Source organism: Sciurus carolinensis, chromosome 16 (genome assembly GCF_902686445.1).
Source record: "Sciurus carolinensis chromosome 16, mSciCar1.2, whole genome shotgun sequence".
NCBI lineage: Eukaryota > Metazoa > Chordata > Mammalia > Rodentia > Sciuridae > Sciurus > Sciurus carolinensis.
In genome coordinates, this window is record NC_062228.1 from 13190610 (window position 1) to 13213946 (window position 23337).

Genomic DNA, 23337 nt, shown 5'->3' on the forward strand with positions numbered 1-23337 from the left:
CACCTGTAAGCCCAGTGGCTCAGGAGGCTGAAGTGGGAGGATCGTGAGTTCAAAGCCAGCCTCAGCAAAAGCAAGGCACTAAGTAACTCAATGAGACCCTGTCTCTAAATAAAATACAAAACAGGGCTGGGGATGTGGCTTAGTGGTTAAGTGTCCCTGAGTTCAAATCCCAGTACCCCCAAAAAAAGAAAGTTTCTGAGAGCCAGGTACAGCTAAGCTCAAGGTACAGGTGATTTCTGGTAGTGGCTCACACCTTAATCCCAGAGACTCGAGAGGTTGAGGTAGGAGGATTGCAAGTTGGAGGCCAACTTCTTCAACTTAGTGAGACCCTCAGCAACTTGGAAAGACCCTGTCTCAGAATAAAAAAAAAAAGGACTGGGGATATAGCTCAGTGGTAAAGCACCCCTGGGTTCAATTCTCAGCACAAGAAAAACAGGTTCTGAGATTTATTCATATTCATACACAAAGCCTTAGTGTATTTACTTCCATTGCTGAGCAATATCCTATTGTATAAATACATCACTACTGATTTACTCATTTTTCCATTAGTAGTCCCATTTTATTCCTATTATTTCAGTATATCACAAACAACACTGTGGTAGACTTTCTGTACACATCTCCTTGTGCACACGTGAGTGTCTCTGGGATATATTTTAAGCAGATGACTGCAAGGAATGACTTTTGTGGGTCTTGGCCATTTCTCACATGGTCACATCACACTGCCCTCCAAGGAGGTTTTAGAGTCGACCCTCTCACTGGCAGCAAGTGAGGGCTTTTGAAGATGCTTCTGCCCATCTTTGGTTATACTGAGCATTATCTTTTTGTTTTACCTTTGATGAGTATAAAATCATATTACTTAAATTTGCATTTTTCTGACATTTAGTGAAATTAAATTTTTTTTTCCTTCTTTAAACACAGAAAAAAGTAACTATGACTTCTGTGATAAGAATTCTCCATAAGAATGGCCTCAACAAATAGGAAGTCCTTCACAATGGAAACTACTCCTGGAGCAAATTCCTATTGTAACAAAGGGCTTCTCACTCTCAAACTGAGGCAGCACAAGCTTCTGAACCAGAAATTGGCAAAATTTTTTTTCCTGTAAAAGTCTAATAGTAAATATTTCAGGTTTTGTAGACCATAGCAATCTCTCTTAATACTACTCAATTCTGCTACTGTAACATGAAATCAATAATGCATAAATAATATGTAAATCTATCGATGTGGCTATGTTCCAATAAAAATTTATGAATATAGAAATTTGAATTTCATATAATTTTTACATCATAAATATTGTTGTTCTGATTTTTTTAGCCCAATCATTAAACAATTCTTTTTTTTTTAAAACCAGGGATTGAACCTAGGGGCCCTCAACCACTGAGTCACAATCCCAACCCTTTTTCTGTATTTTATTTTGAGACAGGATCTCACTGAATTGCTTAGGGTCTCCCTAAGTTGTTAAGGCTGGCTTTGAACTCATGATCCTCCTGAGCCACTGGGTAAACCATTCTTTGTGGACTACACAAAAAGAGATTGTGGGTCAAATTTAGCCCCTGGGCAACAGTTTGCCAACCTGGTTTAGACTATTAACAAACTCAGTTTTGAATATGCTTGTCTACCTACCCACACTCACTACTTTAAAAAACACCTCTTATTATGTCCCCTTATTGAATCTTGCCATGTCTTTTCATGAACACAAAATTAAAAAATAAAGCTAAGCTTCAATGAGCCACAAATTCTATTCTGCAGAGTGACTGAGGACCACAGACACCATTGTTCTTAGAAAGTTCAGACAAGAGATGAAGGAAAAAAAACAAGAGGTTAGAGAGAGAACTCACTGTTCGAACTGGCGTACAGAGTTCGAAGGGAGAAGCCACTAAGTGTCAGCTCCCTCAGCTGGTTCCGCTCACAATGCAGCTGCTCCAAGCTACATAAAGAGCTAAGATCCAAGTCAGTCAGCTGATTGTCCCGCAAATCCATGTGAGTGATGTGTCTATTTCCCTCCAGATTTTCAATGACCATGGTTTTCAAGTAATTCATCCTTAATATTCAAAAATAAGGAAATAATCAGAAATATGAAAGTCCCCTTCTCCTTCCTAAACCAACTAGGAATTTCACTATTTGTCTCATTTTGCAAGGTACTACAAAAATAACCACAGATGGTTTCTAAACAAAGAGCTCAAGGTACAGCTAAGTTAGACAATCCAGACTGGCAAACACACAAATTTAATAGAGAGAAGGAAAAACCAAGCCATATCCACAAACAGGTCAACACACCCGAATACCAACTAAGGTTAAGTGGAAGCAAAGAACAAGATGATGAATATGCTTCTCAGCAATTGGGTAGCTAAGTAGTCATGAAAGGGAGCAGCTATCTGTCCTCCTGTTGCTGTGTCTGCTCTGTAGTACTAAGACTCACATGACACTACGTACACAGAAGGGTTCAAAGGCAAACTCTAAACCATGCTGACCAAATTACATTATTACACTGTGTACATGTATGAATATGTAACAATAAATTCTGCTATTATATATAATTACAATCTACCAATAAACACTACAGGAAAAAAAGTCCTCCATAATCCAAAAAAAGATAAACTCTAGAAAAGGGCTTCTCAGTTCTTTTCTATGCAAGTATATAACTTAAAGCACATGGACCTGTTCTCATTTTCTGTATTTCAGTAATTCTGTATTTCAATAATTCTTCTTGCTACATTTTTACAAGGCACATTAATGATTCCCTGTAAATAATAGAACACTCAGGTATCTTTTACCACGTTCCTTTAGGAAAAGATTATAACTAGAAAATAAAACTTATATAAAAATTTCTTAGTAGTGAAACCTTGAACATTTCATTTATAATACAATGCTATCAAGAAGAAATTCAATGATTCAACAGAAGAAAATGGTTGTTTATAGAAAATTATAAACTACTAATAATATGCATATAAGAAACATGCTCAACCTCACCCAAGTAAATAAATGCTTATTAAAACAAAATACTATTTCCCACCTTCTACTGACAATAAGGAAAAAGACAATTAAAATTCAATATAGATAAGGATGTGAAATATCTAAAATTCTCATAAAATATTCCTGGAAGGGTAAGTCAGAACCACCTCTGTCAAAAGCAATTTGATGATGCCTATCACGTGGTCCACCTACTTGACTCTTAATCTCTCTGCTAGTGGGTGATAAATTAAGTTTTACAACAACTTGGAAAATATCTATTTCTACAGTGTTCTAAAATCCCAATATTTTAAAGAAGTCTTTATAAAGAGAAGAGATACAGGTCCACTGGAGTCAAAATAAAGAAGCTCTGGTAAAGAAAAACCTCACCTTAAATCCACATGCTTGATATGGCTCATCCTGTTCAGCACCCCTAAATTCAAGACTTCTAGGCAATTTCCTGCCATAACCATTTTATCTACCATTATGAGTTTCTCATAAACCTCAGGAATATGACTAAAGTTGTTGAAGGAAATTCCGAGGGAGGAAAGTTGTTGCAGATTTCCCAATTCTTCAGGTAAAGTAGTCAGAAAATTGCCATCGAGAGAGAGGGTTTGAAGACTGCGGAGGGGGAAAAAACAATCTACTTCAGGAAAGATTTCATTCAAAGGGACAGAACTAGAGCTATGAATTCTGACTTAAGTCCTTCACTTGTTATCAATCCAAAAATGATAAAACTTCCTAACTCTCAACATACAGTAACTTAATACATGATTTAGATATTACTTCCAAAGATGAAACTTTTGACATTGGAGTTAGGATTTCTGTGGTTGAAGTACTGGGACTGGTACTTCAGTCATGGAGATCGCTAGTCACGGAGATCTCTGGCACTAAACACTGCGGCTGACTAGAACCCTAATAACTCCAAGACTTATTTCACTGCCAGCACTCAAGAGTTCTACCTCCACCACTCAAAATGCCAGACAAGTTCCTTATTTTACGAGGGAGAAAAAGAATCTAGTAAAAGTCAGACACTTACTTTAGCAGACTGCCAATCTCACTTGGCAGGTCGTGAAACCCATTACAGGAAAGGTTGAGCTCAGTCAGGGTAGAAATCTCACACAGCAATACAGGAAACAACCCAAGTTTATTATGGGACAAGTTCAGGCCCTTCAGTTGAGAAAATCTAAAGAGCAAAGGCAAAAATTCATACTACATTTCAATAAATCTGTCATATATCTTACAAGGGACATCAGTGGCCTTTGATGATCTATTTTAAATGATCTGTTTTAAATGTCCATCCCAAAATTTGTTCCAAAAATATTTACTGAGCACTCACTACATGCCAAGTGTGTGGGCAGAGGATACTAAAAGGACTAATGTGCAGTCCATGCTAATCAAGGAAACCAGGTCTAGAGTGACAAGAATCTCTTTTCCATAAAAGGCAGAAAATCTAGGGCGGGGGACGTAGCTCAGCGGTAGAGCACTTGCCTGGCATGTGCTGGGCCCTGGCTTCTATTCCCAGTCCTACAAAACAAAAGGCAGAAACTCTTGAAGAACAGCTCATGCTGGAGCAATTCTGTTGTATGAAGTCACACCTGATATCCTTGAAATCTTGTGTTATTAAATTTCTACATGTACTCTACCAAAGTCTTAAAAAATTAACCAACTCACAGATACAAGAATAGCTAACAGGGCTGGGGATATAGCTCAGTTGGTAGAGTGCTTGCCTTGCAAGCACAAGGCCCTGGGTTCAATCCCCAGTACCGCAAAAAAAAAAAAAAAAAAAAAAGAATAGCTAACAAATACATAGATCAAATCCCATTACAAACAACTTCTTTTTTAATACTGAAATTATATTGGTTCAAACGTCACTTGAAAGGTATGGACCAGTTGAGTTTAAAAATACATACATGACAAGTATTTTACTGTAATGTGGTATGATATGCAAAATGAATTTTTAGTGCTTCTATTTTGTCTGTGGAAGTTAAGAGTTAGCATCATCATAAAGTGGATCCATAGGAGTCACTCTGGGAACATGGGAGTATCACTTTGTTATTACAGAGTACAAGATGACAAGGTTGAGGTGTTCTTTATGATGAAGACCTATCACCTACTTCTTGATCTAAATCCTTGGGACCTCATTCCAATGCTCTTCATTCATATCCCCAACTTGACTTCCAGATGACATGAACCTGACTGCTGATTATTCCTTTGATTTGGTGCCTTGACTCCAGAATTAATTTATATCTATCTATCAATTGCAGTACTGGGGATTGAACCCAGCATGGCACATGCTAGGCAAGGACTCTACCAGTAAGCCAGTCTTCAGAATTTCTGATCAGAATTTCTCCCTTCCCCACCAAACCCCAGACAATCACTTATACCAAATATTTATTCACAGTTATCCATTGTTTGTTTGTTTGGGTTTAGGTTATTGTTTTTTGGTTTTTGGTTTTGTTTTTTTTTCAGATGGAGTCTATGTCATCCAAGATGGTCTCAAATTCATAAATTCAAGTGATCCTTCTGCCTCAGACTTTCGAGTAGCTGGGATATGCACCACCATGTTCAGCTTTCAGTCCTCCAATTTTCAGTGGAAGAATGAAGCTGGATGAATAAAAGGTAGGAATGAAGGTATATACTCTAACAAAAGAGATGGAAAAATATATATGTTATAGGCCTGTAGAGTTGAAATGGCTCCTTTGTTAGAATACTAAGAGAGGTTTCATCACTGAGGAGAGCTGGCAATAGCAGATAGAGGAAAGATAAAGTCCTCCTTCAGGAATTCCTGAAATTAGGCCTGTCTGCTTGAAGTCAATTAAGTTTGACACTTTTCATTCAAAACTTTCCATACACTGAATCTCTCAACTTACCATGGTTGCAGCTCATGCACCATTGTCAATAACTTATATAAAAAGATTATCCAAATCAATGATAATTCATTGTTGCCTCAATAACAGAACATTTGCATCTACCTTCTGTTTTATGGGGAGGAAGAGAAAGGTGGAAGAATTATGTGAAAAAATGTTCCTTCCTCTTCAAAATGGAGTAGAAATTTAAAAATTATATATATGCACACATATATGTGTATGTGTATCCACAAACACATGATGGTAACTGCTATGGTTTGGACATGGTTTGTCCCCCAAAGTTTCATATGCTAGAAGCTTGGTCCCAGTGTGGTAGAACTGAGAAGTAGCAGACTTTAAGAGGTGAGACCTAGTGGGAAGTAATTATGTCATGAGGGGTGCTACCCTTGGAAGGGATTAATGTTATTTTCATGGAGTAAGTTAGCTTCCACATAGAATGGATTATCATAAAAGAGTTATCCTGACCCCCTGAATTCCTGTCTGGCCCTCTTACATGGGCTTCCACCATGATGTCATCTGCCATAATGTGATGCAGCCAGAGGGGCCCTCACAGACAAAGCTGCCTGATCTTGGACTTAAGCCTCTTTTCTTTTTTTTTTTTTTTTTTTTTTTTTTTTTGGGTGGGGTGCTGGGGATCGAACCCAGGGCCTTGTGCTTACAAGTCAAGCACTCTACCAACTGAGCTATCTCCCCAGCCCCAGCCTCTTTTCTTTATACATTATCCAACTTTAGTTATTTTGTTATGAGAAATTAAAAATGGATTAACACAAGCATGCTCACTTAGAGCTTTGGACCACTAAGATATTGATTATAATATAGTTCTAACACATTGACCTTTGGAACCTATTCTCCACATACTTGTAGAGTGTGTCGAGGCCTCCTGGTCTCTCTAATTGCATGAAGTTGTGTCGCAAATTGAGGTAGGTGATATCTTGACTGTAGAAAAGATGTTCAGGAACCTCCTCAAGGCTGTAACATGAGAGATCCACAGTACTGATTCGCTGGGACACCACCTAAATAAGGTCCAAGAGAAGAGCCTTCTGAGTTAGTACTGGATGTCTATCATCTAATACAGGACAGAATGGTATTTATACAAAAGGTACTGACTAAAGAGCAGGAAAGAAAAAAAGGTAACAAGATTCAATTATTCACTTATAAAATCTGTTAATTTTTACTTTTATCTAACCATAAGCTGCTTGAAAAACAAGGAATAAACTGTGAAGTCTCTACAAGTAAAGGGTTAAAAAAATACAAATCAAAAAGATGGAAGGTTAGCATTTCACACAAGAAGTAACATTAAAATGATTCAAGGTAACTGTACAAAACTTTGAGAAACAGTGTGAAAAGGCCTTCTGGAGCCATACTGATTCTGCTGCTTACTAGCAGTTTCATCATCTGTTGGGAGAGTAAAAAGTTAAATAACCAAGCATAGCACACTGCCAAAGATGCCAAAGATGCTCAAAAATCATTCATTAACTTCTCTTTAAAAGGGCAGAAGAATAAAATAGCTATGTTAAATGAAAGCCACTTCTACTCAGAGCATATTTTATAATCAATACAACAAAAAACTTTAATAAAACCAAAACAAGGTTTTTATTTCTTATTATAGAAATAAACTGCTACCAAAATATGCATTATGAAAATGAATCCAAACAAACAATATATCACTAGAAAAGTCACTCATGTTTTGATGGCATGTCACTGTACTATACAATACCTTATGCAAATTTCTGCAAATTCTCAAACCAGAGAGTTTGGAAATCACCGTACACTTTTATAGTAGTTGATCTTTCATCTTTAAAATCTTTAAAAGGCAAAAATTATGCTCAAAGGCTCAGCATATAACAATAATGATTTGTGATAGAATTACAGGTCATTGCCCCATCATTAAGTTCTAATTTGAAGTGGTTCATCAAGCCTGTTCTAAATATGTTGAGACCAAGAAGCACTGGGCTACAAGTTAGGGAGTATTTCCATCAACCCACGACTACTACAACTGATTGAAAGTCATGTAAATCTCATCATGTCTCAATTCTTTCTGGGGTCAAATCTTGTTATGTCATAATTGCTTCCAAGGCCTGCCTTGCAGAGACAGTACAGAGGTAAATGCACTTGAAAACACATTTGACAGTCTTTTTGTACTGAGCAAACATAAATAATAAGTTAAAGACCTGGTGGGATTCCATTATTTTATTCAATATATGCTAAGAAATACCTAGAAATAAAATTAAGAGTTATAATTTGCTGTTTGTGGCCTAAGATCAGTTTCAAAAATACACTTCTATTGGGCTTCTACATTCTTATCTTCACATCAGGATGTTTAAGGACTTATCACCTTAGATGCTTGCCGTTGCCATCTCTGGTACTCAGCCAAAGTCTCAAAGCTGACATGATAGGTCTGAGCTTGGGCTCCAGCTGAACTGAATGCAAGGGAGTGCTGCCGGCGTTTCACTTCTTCTATCTGAAGAAGAGGAGGAGAGAAAACCAGAACCACTGAAAAGTATCCTAGTCAAAAAGCAAAAGGTAGTAACAAACCCAACTTTTTAAAATGGAAAAAAAGATCTGAACAGATTTTTCTCCAAAGAAGATCTAAAAATAGTCAATAAGTACATGAAATGATAATCAACATCATTAGCCACCCCGGGAAATATAAAATGAGATACCAGTTCACATCCACTAGGATGGCTAAAATTAAAAACACAGATAAAAACATGTGGCATAAGTACTTGTAAGGATGTGGAGAAACTGGAATTCTCATATACTAATGGTGGGAACATAAAATGGTGTAGCTGCTTTGGAAAACAGTCTGGCAATTCCTCTGAATATTAAACACAGGGTCATTATAGACCACGTAATTCCACTTTTACACTGATATCCAAGAAAACTGATAACATGTCCACACAGAAACTTGTACATGAATATTCATATCAGCATTATTCACAATAGCTAAAAAGTAGAAACAATCCAAATGTCCATCAATCAGTTAATACATAAACACAATGTGTCATATCCATAAAATAGAATATCATTTGGCCATAAACACAACAAATATTGATACATGCTACAGTACCAATGACCTTTAAAAACAACATCTTAAGTGAACAAAGAACCATATATTTTTTATTCCATTCATATGCAATGTCCAGAATTGGTAAATCTATAAAGACAGAAAGTGATTCATATTTTCATAGGGCTGGGGGAGGCACTGAGTGGCAAAGGCTAAGGAGTGAAGGGTTTCTTGACTGAGGTGATAGTTTTATCAGTCTAAGCATCTATGAGACAAGCCTGTGTGCTGTGCGCTCCTGTTCTCTCACGTGCACTCTCCTCACCTTCCTCTCCTCCTCTTTTGTCCTTTCCTCCCTCTTCCGCTCCCAGCTTTCCTGCTTCTTCTTCCCACCCCCCACCCCTGTAACTGAAGGAATACACAAATCGCTGCGCTTTTGCTCTGTCAGTAGCTAGGTAACACATCTCTTGTTCTCAACACTTCAAAGTCAGAAGACAGGACACCAGTAAACTATGTCCCCTTACTGCAGAAGACCCTAGTCAAGCTCTCTTGAGTCCCACTGACACCTCTTTCACTAGGCTTGAGAAGAGGCAAGAACCTCTCCCCATCCCAATTTGGGGTGGTGGTAGGAATTCACAGCACAAAAACAGCTCTGTAAAGAAACTCTCTCCAATCTCCAATAACCCAACCTATACAGCTTTGATAAGGATACTTTTTTTATAGTTACAGAACCATTTACATCTTTACAGAACCAATGGCATCTTACTTTAATATGCCATAGCTACTGAATTTTGACAAATCAGCTGGGAATTTACAAGTTATACTTGTAAATCATTAGGGTTCTGGTGCCAACTAAAGACTGAACCAAATGGCAGAAACACAAAACACTCTGAACCAAAGTCATATTAAAAAGACTCACTGAAATTAAATAATTTTCCTAAGATTCAATTGTGATAATCACAACATAACCATTTTTCATTACTAATAAATCACTGCCATTGAGTAAGTGTGTCAAAACAAAGGATCCTTATTGAAATGAAGAATAGATCATTTTCTAGAATAATCTTTTTCTTTCAAATACTTTATTATGGGATGTTTCACACAGTAAAGTACATAGAATCAAATAATGCCAAATAGTAAGAAAGGCTGATAAATCTCCCATTACAAGTTAAGTTGTCAATATCTCTGTATAATTAATTTTGTATTATATGAGACCATATTGTTATATATGTACAACTTTGAAATTATTAAATATACACAGTGAAATGTTCCTTTCATCATTTTGTGGTTAGTCTCTTTATCCCTATTAATGTTTTGTTCACTCAGATTTTGGGGGGAATTCTATTTTATTGAAGTGTAATTTACCTAAAATAAAATTCACTGATTTATTTTTTAATTCACTGATTCTAAGTAAACTGTCTGATGAGTTTTTATAAAATAAGTGTATAACCCCCTTATGTGTCCTTTGCCAATCCCCTCCCTATAGTCACTGATCTATTTTCATTCACTATAGTTTTTAACCTTTTTCAGAATGTCGCATAAATAGAATCATAATAAATGGACTTTTGTGTCTGACTTTTTCCACTTAGAATAATGTTATCCAGATTCATCTCTGTCCTTGAGTGTCAGCAGCTCACTCCTTTTTACTGCTGAGCAGTATTCCACTGTATGGATATATCACATTTATCCATCAATTCATCAGCTAATGACAACTTGGGTTGTTTCTATTTGGGGCTATTTTAAGTAAAGTTGCTATGAACTTCACTTACAAGTCTTTATAAGGACATTCATTCATTTCCCTTGGGCAAATAACAGGAGCAGAATTGCTGGGTCATCTGAAACACTTATGTTTAATTTTACAAGAAAGGAACAAGCTGTTTTCCCCAAGTAATTTTATTTCCACCAATGATGTACAAATGTTCCAGTTGCTTCACAGCTTTGACAAACTTGGAGTTCATTAGTCTTTTAATTTTAGCCAATCTAGAGGTATATAGTATCTCACTGTGATTTTCATTTTCATTTCCCTAATGACTAATGATGTTGATGTTTTTCAGGTGTTTACTGTCAACATATCTTCTTTGGTAAAGGGTCTGTTCAAATCTTTTTTGCCCATTCATTAGTGGGTTGTTATTCTTTTTACTACTTAATTGCAAAAGTTTTTTTTATATATTCTGAATAAAAGTCCTTTGTTGCATACAAACTTTCATAAATAAGCTTCATATGACATTAATATAAAATATAACCATACTAATTTTCTATTGCTTGCTATTTGACTAGTAAATATTTGCTCATCACTTCATTTTCAACCTCCAAAGAGTGGGCGTTAAGTATGTCTCTTATAAACAGCAAACAGTAGAATTATAAATAACATAACCTGACAATCACAATTAACATGACTACTGACATATTTGGATTTATTTCCTCCGTTAACTGTGACAATTTACCACACTATTTTGCTCCTTTCTCCTAATTCCTTCTGCCTTGTTTTACAGTTTGTTTTCTATATTCTCTTTTCCCCTTTTAGTGACTACCCTTAAATTATTTTGTATTTTATTTAGAGACAGGATCTCACTGAGTTGCTTAGTGGCCCACTCTTGCTGAGGCTGGCTTTGAACTCTCGATCCTCCTTCTTTAGTCTCCCAAGTCACTGGGATTACAGGCATGTGCCACTGTGCACCTGGCTACTCTTAAAATTTTTAAATTCATGTTTGCAACTTTTCTAATAAAGTTTAAATTATTTGGTGTTTCTATTATTTTACCCCAAGGCAGCGTCACTTTATTTATTGAGCACACTGCCACATCTTGTTATCTTGTTCAAGGTACTTTGACTTTATATAATAAATATAATTTTTGAACTTTTTCTAATCAATATCTAATTAAATTTGCCACCATACTTTATCAATGTCTATACTCGTTATTGTTTCTTATAATTTATAACCTTCCCTTTGAATTTACTTTCCATTATTATTTTATTTATTTTTATTTTTCTTAGGGAATAAAGTTTGGAAGTATAACTTTTAGTAGTTCTTCCAGTGACAATATGCCAGCTTAATTGTATGTCTGAAAATGTACTATATAGTCTTGATCCTTGTAATATAATTTGAGTATAAGATATAGGTCAAGAGGGTAGGGATGTTGCTTAGTGGTAGAACACTTGCCTAGCACGCACAAGGTCCTGGGTTCAATCCCCAACACCAACATAAAAAAGTAAGAAAGAAGAGAAAGAAAAGACTAAGATATGTATTCATGTTTATTTTTTTGTAGCAATTTTGCAAATAATCTTCTAGTACCTATTTTTGATAGACAGTTTTTGTCAGTCTGTCACCTGTTGTAGGCAACCTTTTCTCAGCGAAAGCTTCTGGAATTTGTTTGTATTTGAGATAGGGTCTTGCTATGTTACCCAGGACGGCCTTAAACTCCTGGGTTCAAGTGATCCTTCCACTCAGTCTCCCATGTAACTGAGACTATAAGTGTGTAATAAGCCTAGCTTTCTCTGGAAGTTTTTGATTTGCTCCTATCCCTAATGTTATGCAATGTGTTCAAATAGAGATTTATTTTTAAGTAACTTACTTGTATTCAGTATACTTTTAATCTGAACACTCATGTTTATCATTGTTTTGAGAAAATCTGCTATCACATTGGGCGTAGTAGCACACACCTCTGCCAGCAACTAGAGGCTGAGACAGAAGGATTATAAGTTTGAGGTCAGCCAGGGCAACTTAGCAAGATCCTGTCTCAAAAAAAAAAAAAAAAACTAAAAAGGGCAGGGAATATAGCTCAGTGGTAGAGCACTTGCCTAGTATGCAAAACGTTCTGGGTTCAATAACCAATACTACAAAAAAGAAAATTAAAAAATAAATTTTGCAATCATTATTTTCTCAGCTATCACTTCTCCCTTCTTTCTGCGCTTTTCTCTGGAACTTCTATTACATGTATACCACAGCCTTTCTTTAGGTTCTGGTTGTTGTTGATTGACTGGTTTGTGGAATTCCTTAGTTTATCAGTTAATTACATTCTGTGATAAAACAGTGGCTTAAAACAGGGGAGGAAGTCAGTCCAGGATTGGTACAGCAGCTCCATAATGCCATCAAGGACTCAGCCTCCTTCTACTTTCCAGATAGCCACACACAGCATACGCTTGCAAGCTCATGTCACCTCAACCACCATACCTCCAAAACTGAGAACATGTGCTACAAAGGAAGACAGGGTAGGGCAAAGAGTCACACCATCCATATCTGCCCCATCTTAATGGGCTTTCCCAAAAGTCCCACCTAGAAATTTTTGTTTATATCTCATCAGCCAACCCTAGCTACAAAAGAGACTCAAAGATACAGTTTTTGATCCTGGACATACTGCCAGTCTGAATAAAATTCTGTTCTACTGGTAAACAAAAGAGAGAATGAAGAATAATTATGTTACTATTAATCAAATCTCTCTTTGAATTTCTTATCTGGAGTTTACCCTCTTACGTTTTAAATTTTACTGTTTTTTCATTTCCAATATTTTTACTGACTCCTTCATAGCTGCATATTCTTATTTCATAATTTCTTGTTTTCCCATTTCCCAGAAAATCCTATACACATTTACTTTCAAATCTTTTCAGGATGTTCCTTTATTACCATTTCAACCTGAAGTATCTTCTGATTGCTACATTTGTGGAGATCTTCCCTAACATAAAATTTGTAGGTATTTTTTTTGGACTTTGGAGTGTAGGAGCTTTAAATAGGAGGTTAGCATTTTATCTTCCTCTTTCTCACTATCTCTCCTGATTCCTTTTTATCAATTTCTGACCTGTTCGTACCTGCCTCTTTCCTCTCAAGAAATTTTACTTACTTTCCTCACTGTCGTTCAGTCTCCAAGACGAGAACCACCAGAACCAGTGGTGGGTTCCTGTCTTATGGTCAATAATGGAGTTATACACATTCCTTCACTGAGTCAGTAGGGACTTGGTTTACTTCCTAGTCACAGTCCATACAACTGAGTCCTCCTATCTCTTTAGGACTACAGCTAGAAATAATCCTTGGCCTAGCTGGTAGTTAACAGCACTTTTCAATTTTAGTTTTCTTTCACAAACAAAGAAAACAAACTCAGCCACTTGCTTTAAGCTATAAGCTTGTCCCAGAACTCCCAGGATGAGCAGAGAACTCTTAGACCTAGGTACTTACAGCACTGAACTTCTGGGCTACCCCAACCTTTCAGACCCAGAACCCAGCAGGCCTACAAATTCAAACCAACCAACCACTTTACATTTCTACACTACATTTTTAAGCCCAACTATGTCTTTTCACATATTTAGCTTTCCAATACATGTATTGATTACCTATATTGCTGTGTACTTGGATCAGACTGAATGTTTAAAAGTATGACTTTACAACATCATTTTGTCCTCTTAAATTCAATTGGTTATGACATTCAAATTTCAAAACAGAAGAAATAAAATTATATGTAACTATTAATATATAATTAATAGCTATGTTTATGGTCATCTGTCACTAACTAGCAAGTGAACTCCTCTCCTGGGAGGGGGAATACTCTGGAACAGATGCAAGAAAGAACATACCTCTCTGGCTGCTGAACTGAGGGTTTTAACTACCCCAGATTCCGAATTTTAATCTAATGGGGTAAAAGAAAAAACAAGAAAGGATCTCTTTTGGTGGTGGATGGTGGCAGCTACTTCTAGTTTCCAAGAGCAGCTTCTGATGTCAGCATTCCCTGTATACCCTCAGTGTTACAAGCAACAACATCTAATAAACAGCAGTGGAGGCAGGGCTTCTCTGACAGATGGTTCTGCAGGAGGATTTGAGGAATGGATACCCTCTGAACCTTCTAGACAGTTCCTGATAGAATCTTTAACAATGCTCACATTTACTATTTTTGAAATAGATGAAAAGAAGTATGAAAAGCATATGTGACATTTTCTTAATTTATCTTTTCCTTTCTCTCTCTCTTTCTCTCTTTCTTTCTTTCTTTCACAATGCTGGGAATTGAATCTAGGGCTTCACCCATAGGCTACATCCCCAGTCCTTAATTTTCGTAATGATCAATGAACAGTAATATATCTTTGTGAGTCTTACCTTCCCCCCAACCAGAGGCAAAATGTGCATCTTTCCAGTTTGACAATCCTTCACTGAGGAAACAATAAGGCAGGTTCCACAGAGAACAACTAGGCGTTCAGCCCACTTATGCAGCTGGGTCTTTCCCTTGCGTACATTATAGATGCCAGACAGTAGGATTCGATCCAGATGATCCATCTGGCATGGTTTCTCTGAAAAGAAAACAATACTTCAGTATAGAGCAGTATCATTGAAGTAGTATACTGCTCAAAGGGAAAAAGAAATTAAGTGCCAACATTCAGCAAGCTATTTTTAGAAGCAAGTAACCAAGCAATTTAGATAATACAAAATAAGATCTCAGTCCTAAATAATACCCATCACTGAACTTACACAGTGGAAATATAGTGAATTTTGGTCTACAGCACAAGACTTTATCTCAGATGTCATTGTTAACCCTTATTCAAAGAGCCATCTCTCAAATGTACACAGAGAATGGTAGCAAGGCAGAGGGGTTAAGATCACAGACTTTAGAGTGAGACATACTTGAGTTTAAATCCTGGTACACGTCATTTCTTTGAACTACCTAATCTCACTAAGTCTTACTTAATTCTTTTATATAGTTTAGATTTTATCATCTTACATCAGTTTGGATTTTATTAATCCCCTACCTTCAAAAGGTTCTTGTAAAAAAGATCATGTAATAATACTACTAATAATTTTAGGCACAAAAGAAGTATGGAATAAATGACAGCCACTAGTGATATCATTCTATCCTATAAGGAAAAAAGTAAGAATTATGGGGGTTCTCTAGTTCTGTACACAATCCTCCAACTTTCTGTTCCTCATGAGGAAAATCTTATGGTTGATATTTCAATCAACTGTTCCAATCACAGTCACAGAAGGCAACATGTATATGCATGAGCTTCTCTTTTTTCAAGCACTTTTTCCCATCAGAAGTCTTTACAGGACTGATATACAGTGACCAAAACAACACATGGGGACAGAAGAGATATGAAGTTCTTGGCAGACATATGTACCAGAAACAGACAAGTATCACACACAGAAATCACAGAAATAAGGTGAACTGCAGGAAGAACCAGGTGATGCAAACAATAAGCCTGGAGTTGGGAAAACCAGGTTGCATTTCAGATAGCCCCACACAACTTATTGTATAAGTTTAGGCATCACTTTGCCCACTTAACCATGTATTTCCCCATATGTGATATATAATATGAGGAAATGGGCTAGATTACTTCAAAGGTTCAAAATTATATTACTCAATAAACTTTATATGTCAACACTGGACTCAGTCATTTCTCCAATTCTAAGCCAGCCCTTTCACCTAGTGTAAATTCCACCTTCCTAGGGGAGTTTGATTCTCCCAGATCTGTATTTCCTACTAGTTAACACATTTCCAACTCTCACGTAGATACCTCCAACTGGGTGTTTACCACCACTTAAAATTAAATATCCCTAAATCAAGTCATGACCATCCCTGCAAACCAAATCCGTCTTAAAACTCAAGGTCTGTTCTCTCCTGAAGTCATCCAGGCTCAAAATCGGAGTCAGCTTTAACTTTTGGGTTCTCTTCCTCAATTCCCTTTTTCACACAACCAACACTCTTGCTGATCATTCCACCTAAATCTCTCATACAAATGATTCTTTCCCATTCCCTAATTCAGATTCTTATTAATTCACACCTGAATGATCCACACTGGTACCAGATTAATCTTCCTCTGGATCACTTAGATTTCATCACTTCCTGCTACCATCTGCCAAATGAAGTCTAAACTGAGAGGGCACTTATGGCCCAAAACAATCTGGACTCAAATAATTCATGATTCACAGAACATGCAATGAAATTCCTAATCTCCCACTTCTGTCCTTTTTCATTTCTGCTTTTTGAAATTCTGCCCATTCTTAAAGATCCAACTCAAATATTACTTCTTCACAGACTTCCCAATTTCTGGAGATCTCGCTGATTTTCCAGAGAACAGTAATAGGGAACTTCCCTACCAGTTAAATATACCATATATGTATATTAGTTAAAACAGTTTGGTACTGGTATAAAAAAAGGCAAATAGATCAATACAACAGAATAGAGTCCAAAAATGAATCCTTACCTATACAGGAACTTAATAAAGGTGATATTTCAAATCAGTAAAAAACAGGCAGGCTAATTCCACAAATCTGTTGAAAAGACTAGCTACCCATAGAGAAAAAAGTAGTTATAACCCTATCTCAAAATTTTAATAACATAAAAGTAATGGAATAAAATATAGAATATGTTTATAACCTAGGACAGTGACAGAATGTAAATGCACAAGGAAAAAAACAGTACAACCAAATAAAAATTTTAAATGTCTGCACAATAAAAAATAGTAAATGAAACTAAAAGTTATAGGCTGGAGAAAACTCAGTCTCAAATACAGCATCTAAAACATGTATATTCAGAAGCTATACTGAAGTCCTTTAATTCAATTTTAAAAAAAGAAATAAATATGCATAGAAAATATGCACAGAAAATATTCAATGAAAATATGAATTCTTAACCACATTAATAGTGGAAACAAAAATGAAAACAGAGAGATCATTTCCTCCATCAGAATAACAAAAACTTAAACGCATAATACTGAAAGGTGATACTATAGGCAAAGAGGCACTCTGATACACTAATGAGATAGAAAAGTGTTCTGCAGCAATAACTAATAATATTTTAAGTATGAATATTTTATGACCCAACAATTTCCTGTATAGAGATCCACTCCAAAGTAATAGGTACACCAAGAGATATTTTACTATAACGCTAAACACTGGAAGCAATGTAAATTTCTATGGTTAAGGATATGGTTACATAGTCTATAATATATTCACTACATTAAATACAATGTAACTTAAAGAAAAGGACAGAGAAACCTAAATGCTGATAAGATTTCTAAGACATAGGGCAGGGTCAAAAAGGCACAAAGAACCAAAACCAACTGATACCATCTACGTAAATAAAATCCATGAATTTCTACACATGTACATTATATAGGAAAAAGAGTTAGAAAATCCTGAAGTGATACATGTCTAATCAATAGTAATAATCTACAAAGCATTTAGTGGCTTTGGGAGATGATTTTAAGAAATTAAAATATACAGATAGTAATATTACATTTATATTTTACTTAAGTAATTAAACACAATGTTTTTAGTTTGTTTTGTGGTGTTGGGGATTGAACCTCAGGGACTTATGCATGCTAGGCAAGTGCTCTACCACTGAGCTACATCCCGGTCCTTTATTTTATTTTGAAACAGACCAGCCTGGAACTGGCAATCCTCCTACCTCAGCCTCCCAAGTAGCTGGAATTATAAGTGTGTATCACCATACTCAGCAAACACAGTGTATTAAAAAGGGGAAAAATGTATGGACACAATAATTCTAAATGTGAAATATGCATATAAAATAAGACTAAGAAAATACATAATCAAAAAGTAATTGCATTCAGGTGGTAGAACATTTTTCTATGTTACCCCTACATTTAAACAAAAAAAGTTTAAAATATACAAATTAACACGAGATACTATACTTTGCAATTTGGGGCAAAGATTAACTTTAACAATGATCCCTGCTGTTGTCAAATATGTAGGGAAATGAGTACTCTCAAATGAGCACACCAGAAAGTGCATACTGGCATTGCCTTGTAGTATAATTTAGGAATATTTAGTCAAAATTTAAAATGTATGTATGTAATGACTCAAAAATTCTACGTATAAGAATAATGTCTTCCTCCCTGGACCCTACAAATTAGCAACTCCCCTGACTTTTATAATAATCCTTTCTTTGCTCTATGTTATTTTTCATTTGTACAAAAATATATACAACCTATATTATGACAGTGTATTAAACTGCTATGGCAAATAGTATATAATGGCTCAAACACAACCGGCATTTTTTTATGTCTGCGTGGTATTCTGAATAACCAGAAGTCAATATTGTCATTTAGCAACTCCAGCTGATGGTAGCTCTGGCAGTTTAAACGCTTTATTTCAAATACTGCTTGAATCACTGCCATCCTAGCCCCCAGAAAAGAACACTGAGAAGCACTCATGGGAGGTTTTGTTGTTTTGTTGTTTTTGTTTTTGGGGTGCTGGGGATCGAACCCAGGGCCTTGTGCTTACAAGGCAAGTACTCTACCAACCGAGCTATATCCCCAGCCCTCATGGGAAGTTTTAGGGATCAGGTACAGAAGTGGCACCCATCAATTCCACTCCCTACCATGAAGAAAATGTTGTCACATGTGCACAACTAACTGGAGACAGGCTGGGATGACGTGGATTCCAGGTAGGTAATAACATACCAACTACAATTCTGTTACCAAGGAGAAAGAAAATAGATTTGAACCGAAAGAGTAGTATTGCCACACATCTCTAAACAAAAAGGCTGATATTAACCTGTTTTTGAATTTTAAACAAATGGAAAGATATTATGTGGTCCTTCTGTGTCTGCCGTCTTTATTTTTATACTTGTTGGACAAAACTGTTTTAAACAACGTGTGCAGAGAACATGGTAAAAAAAATGTTCAGGCACACAGTTATGCTACCTAAGCTGTGCAGTCCCCAAACTACAACTTCCATAGCATATCACACCCTCCACACTACTCCTTTTACACAAATAAGCAGGTTGATTAATGCACTATGTTAATACCCATGATTGATCATGGTACCCACTCGACTTCAGTGTAAAACATTTCTGTGACTTTCTATTATGAATTTCACTCAGCACCATTCTATTCCCTTCTGCCTCAGAACTCCCTCTTCAGTCCAGCTGATAAGGCACATTTGCCTAAAGGCTGCCTGGGATACTGGGTACTTTTTATAACCAGAGAACACAATATTAACAAGTTTGAACTTAGGCCCTCACAACCTTGGCCTCATTAATACTGTATTCTAACTAAGCTGACTCACAGTCTACACACAAATATTTAAAGCTGATCCCTAAGCTATTTGCTTCAAAAGGAATACTTCAAAAACATCTTTCCTTTGGTTAACTGTGGTTGTTCCTGGATTCATGAACTGAGAAAGGTGAGGAGACAGGTGAAAGGGAAGGAATACTTTTTGCAATGATTTTAAGCTACATACACATTCTTTAATACTTTCACTTCAAAAGTTAGAGTCTAACCAGGTGCAGTGGAACATGCCTGTAATCCCAGTGGTTCAAGATGCTGAGGCAGGAGGATTTCAACTTCAAAGCCAGCCTCAGCAACTTAGCAAGGTTCTAAGCAATTCAGTGAGACCCTGTCTCTAAATCAAATACAAAATAGGGCTGGGGATGTGGCTCAGTGGTTAAGTGTCCCTGGGATCAATCCCCAGTGCAAAAAAAAAGTTAGTTTCTAATTCCCCTTCCCCTCTCTACAGTGGGACTATATTTAGTAAGTCACTTCTTAAAAAAAAGAAAGTGGTCCAAGTCTCAGTGACTTGTCAAAAAGAAACTGAGTCCTCCATGTGTGTGCATGGTTGTGTAGGTATGGGTATATGTGTGTATGTATCATCACTGGAGGATGCTAACTGCCATGCTGTGAAAACAGACAGCCCTATGAAGAAGTCCATATAACAAGAAACTGGCAGGGACTGAGAGGTCTGTAATAGCCCTATGAGTGAGCCACACTGAAAGTGAATCTTCTAGTCCCACTCATACCTTCAGATGGCTATAATCTCATCAGACCCAAGCCTGAACCATCCAGCTAAGCTGCTCCTAGGTTTCTAGTCCACAGACAGTAAAAAACAAATATTCATTATTATTTTAAATCACTAAGTTTTGAGGCAATTTTTTACAGAGCCCATAGACAAGTAACTCACCTGTCTACCCACCTACCTATCTTTTGGTTTGGATACCAGATGCATATATTGCCAATTTTCAAAAATAATTAACTTTAAAAACCACTTTCCTTACTTTCTTTTCTCCTCAATACTGGGGAATGATCCCAGGAGTGCTCTAGCACTGAGCTACAGTTCCAGCACTTTTTATATATTTACTTATTTTTTAAGACAGGGTCTCACTAAGTTGCCCAGGTTGGCCTGAAATTTGCAATCCTCCTGCCTTAGCCTCCCAAGTTGTTGAGATTACAAGCATTAGCCACTACTACACCTGGCTAAAAAACTCTTTTCTGAACTAAATTTTCCTATTCAAATTGTACTAACTTCTCTAAGTTAATAGAAAGTTCCCTAACACTCCCAACCACTAACAAATGTAAGTACTACAAACTGGTATTTTTGTAGACCCCACTGGAATATCCTCTTAAGGGTATATTAAGATTCTGGTCATGTTAAATCTGTCAAGAGGTGGCAGAAAATTAGTGGCACCAAAGTCAACTGTTGAGCACTACACCCGAATGAAAAAGAAATCTCAATGAGTAAAGAGTAGTTCACTGCTGTTTTAAGGCTCAAGTTTCATTCTAGAAGGAAAATGTATAATGAAGAATTCAGGTTCAATCACTGATAAGGAGCATATAACTATTTCAAGTTGGTTTTTGTTTTAACCAAGTTATATGACATTAAGTGGGTTGTGTTCCTCAAATTAGTCTTAGTGATTTTTCTTGGATTTAACTTTAACCTAGCAACCATTTCCCCCCCCATAAACTACCAAAAGATTTTACTTATATTTCCCTCTTCTGGAACTTTCTCCCTCATTTGTTCATTCACTCTCATATCACTCAAGAATTCAAGAACTATATATATATATATGTCTGTATATATATATTTTTTTTCTTATCTTTGTTAGATAATAAGTAACATATTATATATACTCTTCTGTACCTTTCTTTTCCATTTAACTGATATTGAAAATTACTCCATTTCACTTTAAAAAAAAAAAAATCACCCCCAATCTTTTTAGGACTGCAAAGTATTGTATTAAATAAGTGATAAGTAATATAACATAACGACAAATATTGTATCATGCCAGGCACAATGGCACAGGTATGTAATCCCAGCAGCTCGGGAGGCTGAGACAGGAGGATTTTGAGTTCAAAGCCAGCAACTTCAGGAGGCCATGAAGAACTCAGCAAGACACCATCTCTAAATAAAATAACAAAAAAGGGCTGGGGATATGGCTCAGTGGTTAAGTGCCCTTTCCGGTTCAATCCCCAGTACCAAAAAAAAAAATTGTATCGTTTCAATATGGCATTTCAGAAGAAGTCCAGTTGGGTGGGGAGGAACTACTGGGTTTTAACTGAAATTTTTCCTTTATAGAACAACAACAACAAAATTGCTCTAATATTTCAATTATCATTTCAATGAAAATATATAGCTGTGATATACATTTAACACTAACATCATGAGCATTATCAAAAAGTATAAAGATAACCTGTAAAACGAACTTAAGAAATAATTTGTGCTCTAATTTTGATATCCATTGTGTCTGAAATGTTTATACTTCTTGTGAATAATCCAGAAAAGGCTCAGCAAACCAAACAGAACCTTTTATATTCTCTTCCCTCAACTAAATAAAATGTAGACTATGCTTGTGAAATAAAAATTATATCAGATGAACTATGTTACTTTTCTTCTTACAGTAATGTATTTGCTATATAGACAATTCTGGGCTAGGCTGGGAATGTGGTTCAGCACTTGTGTGACACACATAAGGCCCTGGGTTCAAATTCCAGCACCATAAATAGAGGTGGGGGAGAGGGAAGGAGAAGGAGGGAGAGGGAAAGAGGAATAGAGGGAGAGATGGGGAGAGAGGGAGAGAAAGAGAAAGAGAGAGAGACAGAGACAGAGACAGAGAGACAGAGATCCCCCAATGATAACAGCTAAACCTTATGCCAGGGGCAGTGTGCACACCTGTAATCCCAGAGACTCAGAAGGCTGAGGCAGGAAGATCGAAAATTCAAGGTTAGCCTCAGCAACTGAGCAAAACCCTGTCTCAAAATAAAACATAAAAAGGACTGGGGATGTAGCTCAGTGGTAAAGCACCTCTGCGTTTAATCTCCAGTGACAAAAAACAGGAACAACAACAACAAACCCAGACCTTACAGTGCTCTAAGAATTAAGAAACACAAAAATTACTTAAGACTTTAATCATAATAATCCTTAACACAGATTTATTTCCAGAATTAACTTCAAAACTTATTTCTTGGGGCTGGGGCTGTAGCCCAGTGGTAGAGTGCTTGCCTAGCATGAGTGAGGTACTGGGTTCGATCCTCAGCACCACATAAAAATAAAATAAAATAAAGGCATTCTGTCCATCTACAACTATAAAAAATTTTTTTAAAAAGCATTTCTTCCTTGGGTTTAATTCTCAAAGGCTGTTATACAGGATAGCTGCATATCAGAATGGTTAACCATAAAGTAAAAAGGAAAATAACAGATCAAATATTAATATGTTGCAGCCAAAGGTAAATGAGAAAAGGAAAAAAATCTTGTCAGAATGCTCACTACACAGGAGTAAAAGTAAGAAAAACAAAAACAAGACCACACA

At 36.4% G+C, this 23337-nt stretch overlaps 1 protein-coding gene across 1 annotated transcript in view; it reads right to left on the minus strand.

Moving 5' to 3' along the window:
• Positions 1-23337, minus strand: part of Phlpp2 (PH domain and leucine rich repeat protein phosphatase 2) — a 67273-nt gene that overhangs the window by 24913 nt on the left and 19023 nt on the right. Inside the window, exons 4-9 of the mRNA XM_047527131.1 lie at positions 14895-15085; positions 8152-8277; positions 6675-6829; positions 3986-4132; positions 3337-3567; positions 1836-2038 (exon numbers count right to left, since the gene is read on the minus strand). Coding sequence (XP_047383087.1) covers positions 1836-2038; positions 3337-3567; positions 3986-4132; positions 6675-6829; positions 8152-8277; positions 14895-15085 — 1053 coding nt within the window. The remainder of the gene's footprint in view (positions 1-1835; positions 2039-3336; positions 3568-3985; positions 4133-6674; positions 6830-8151; positions 8278-14894; positions 15086-23337) is intronic.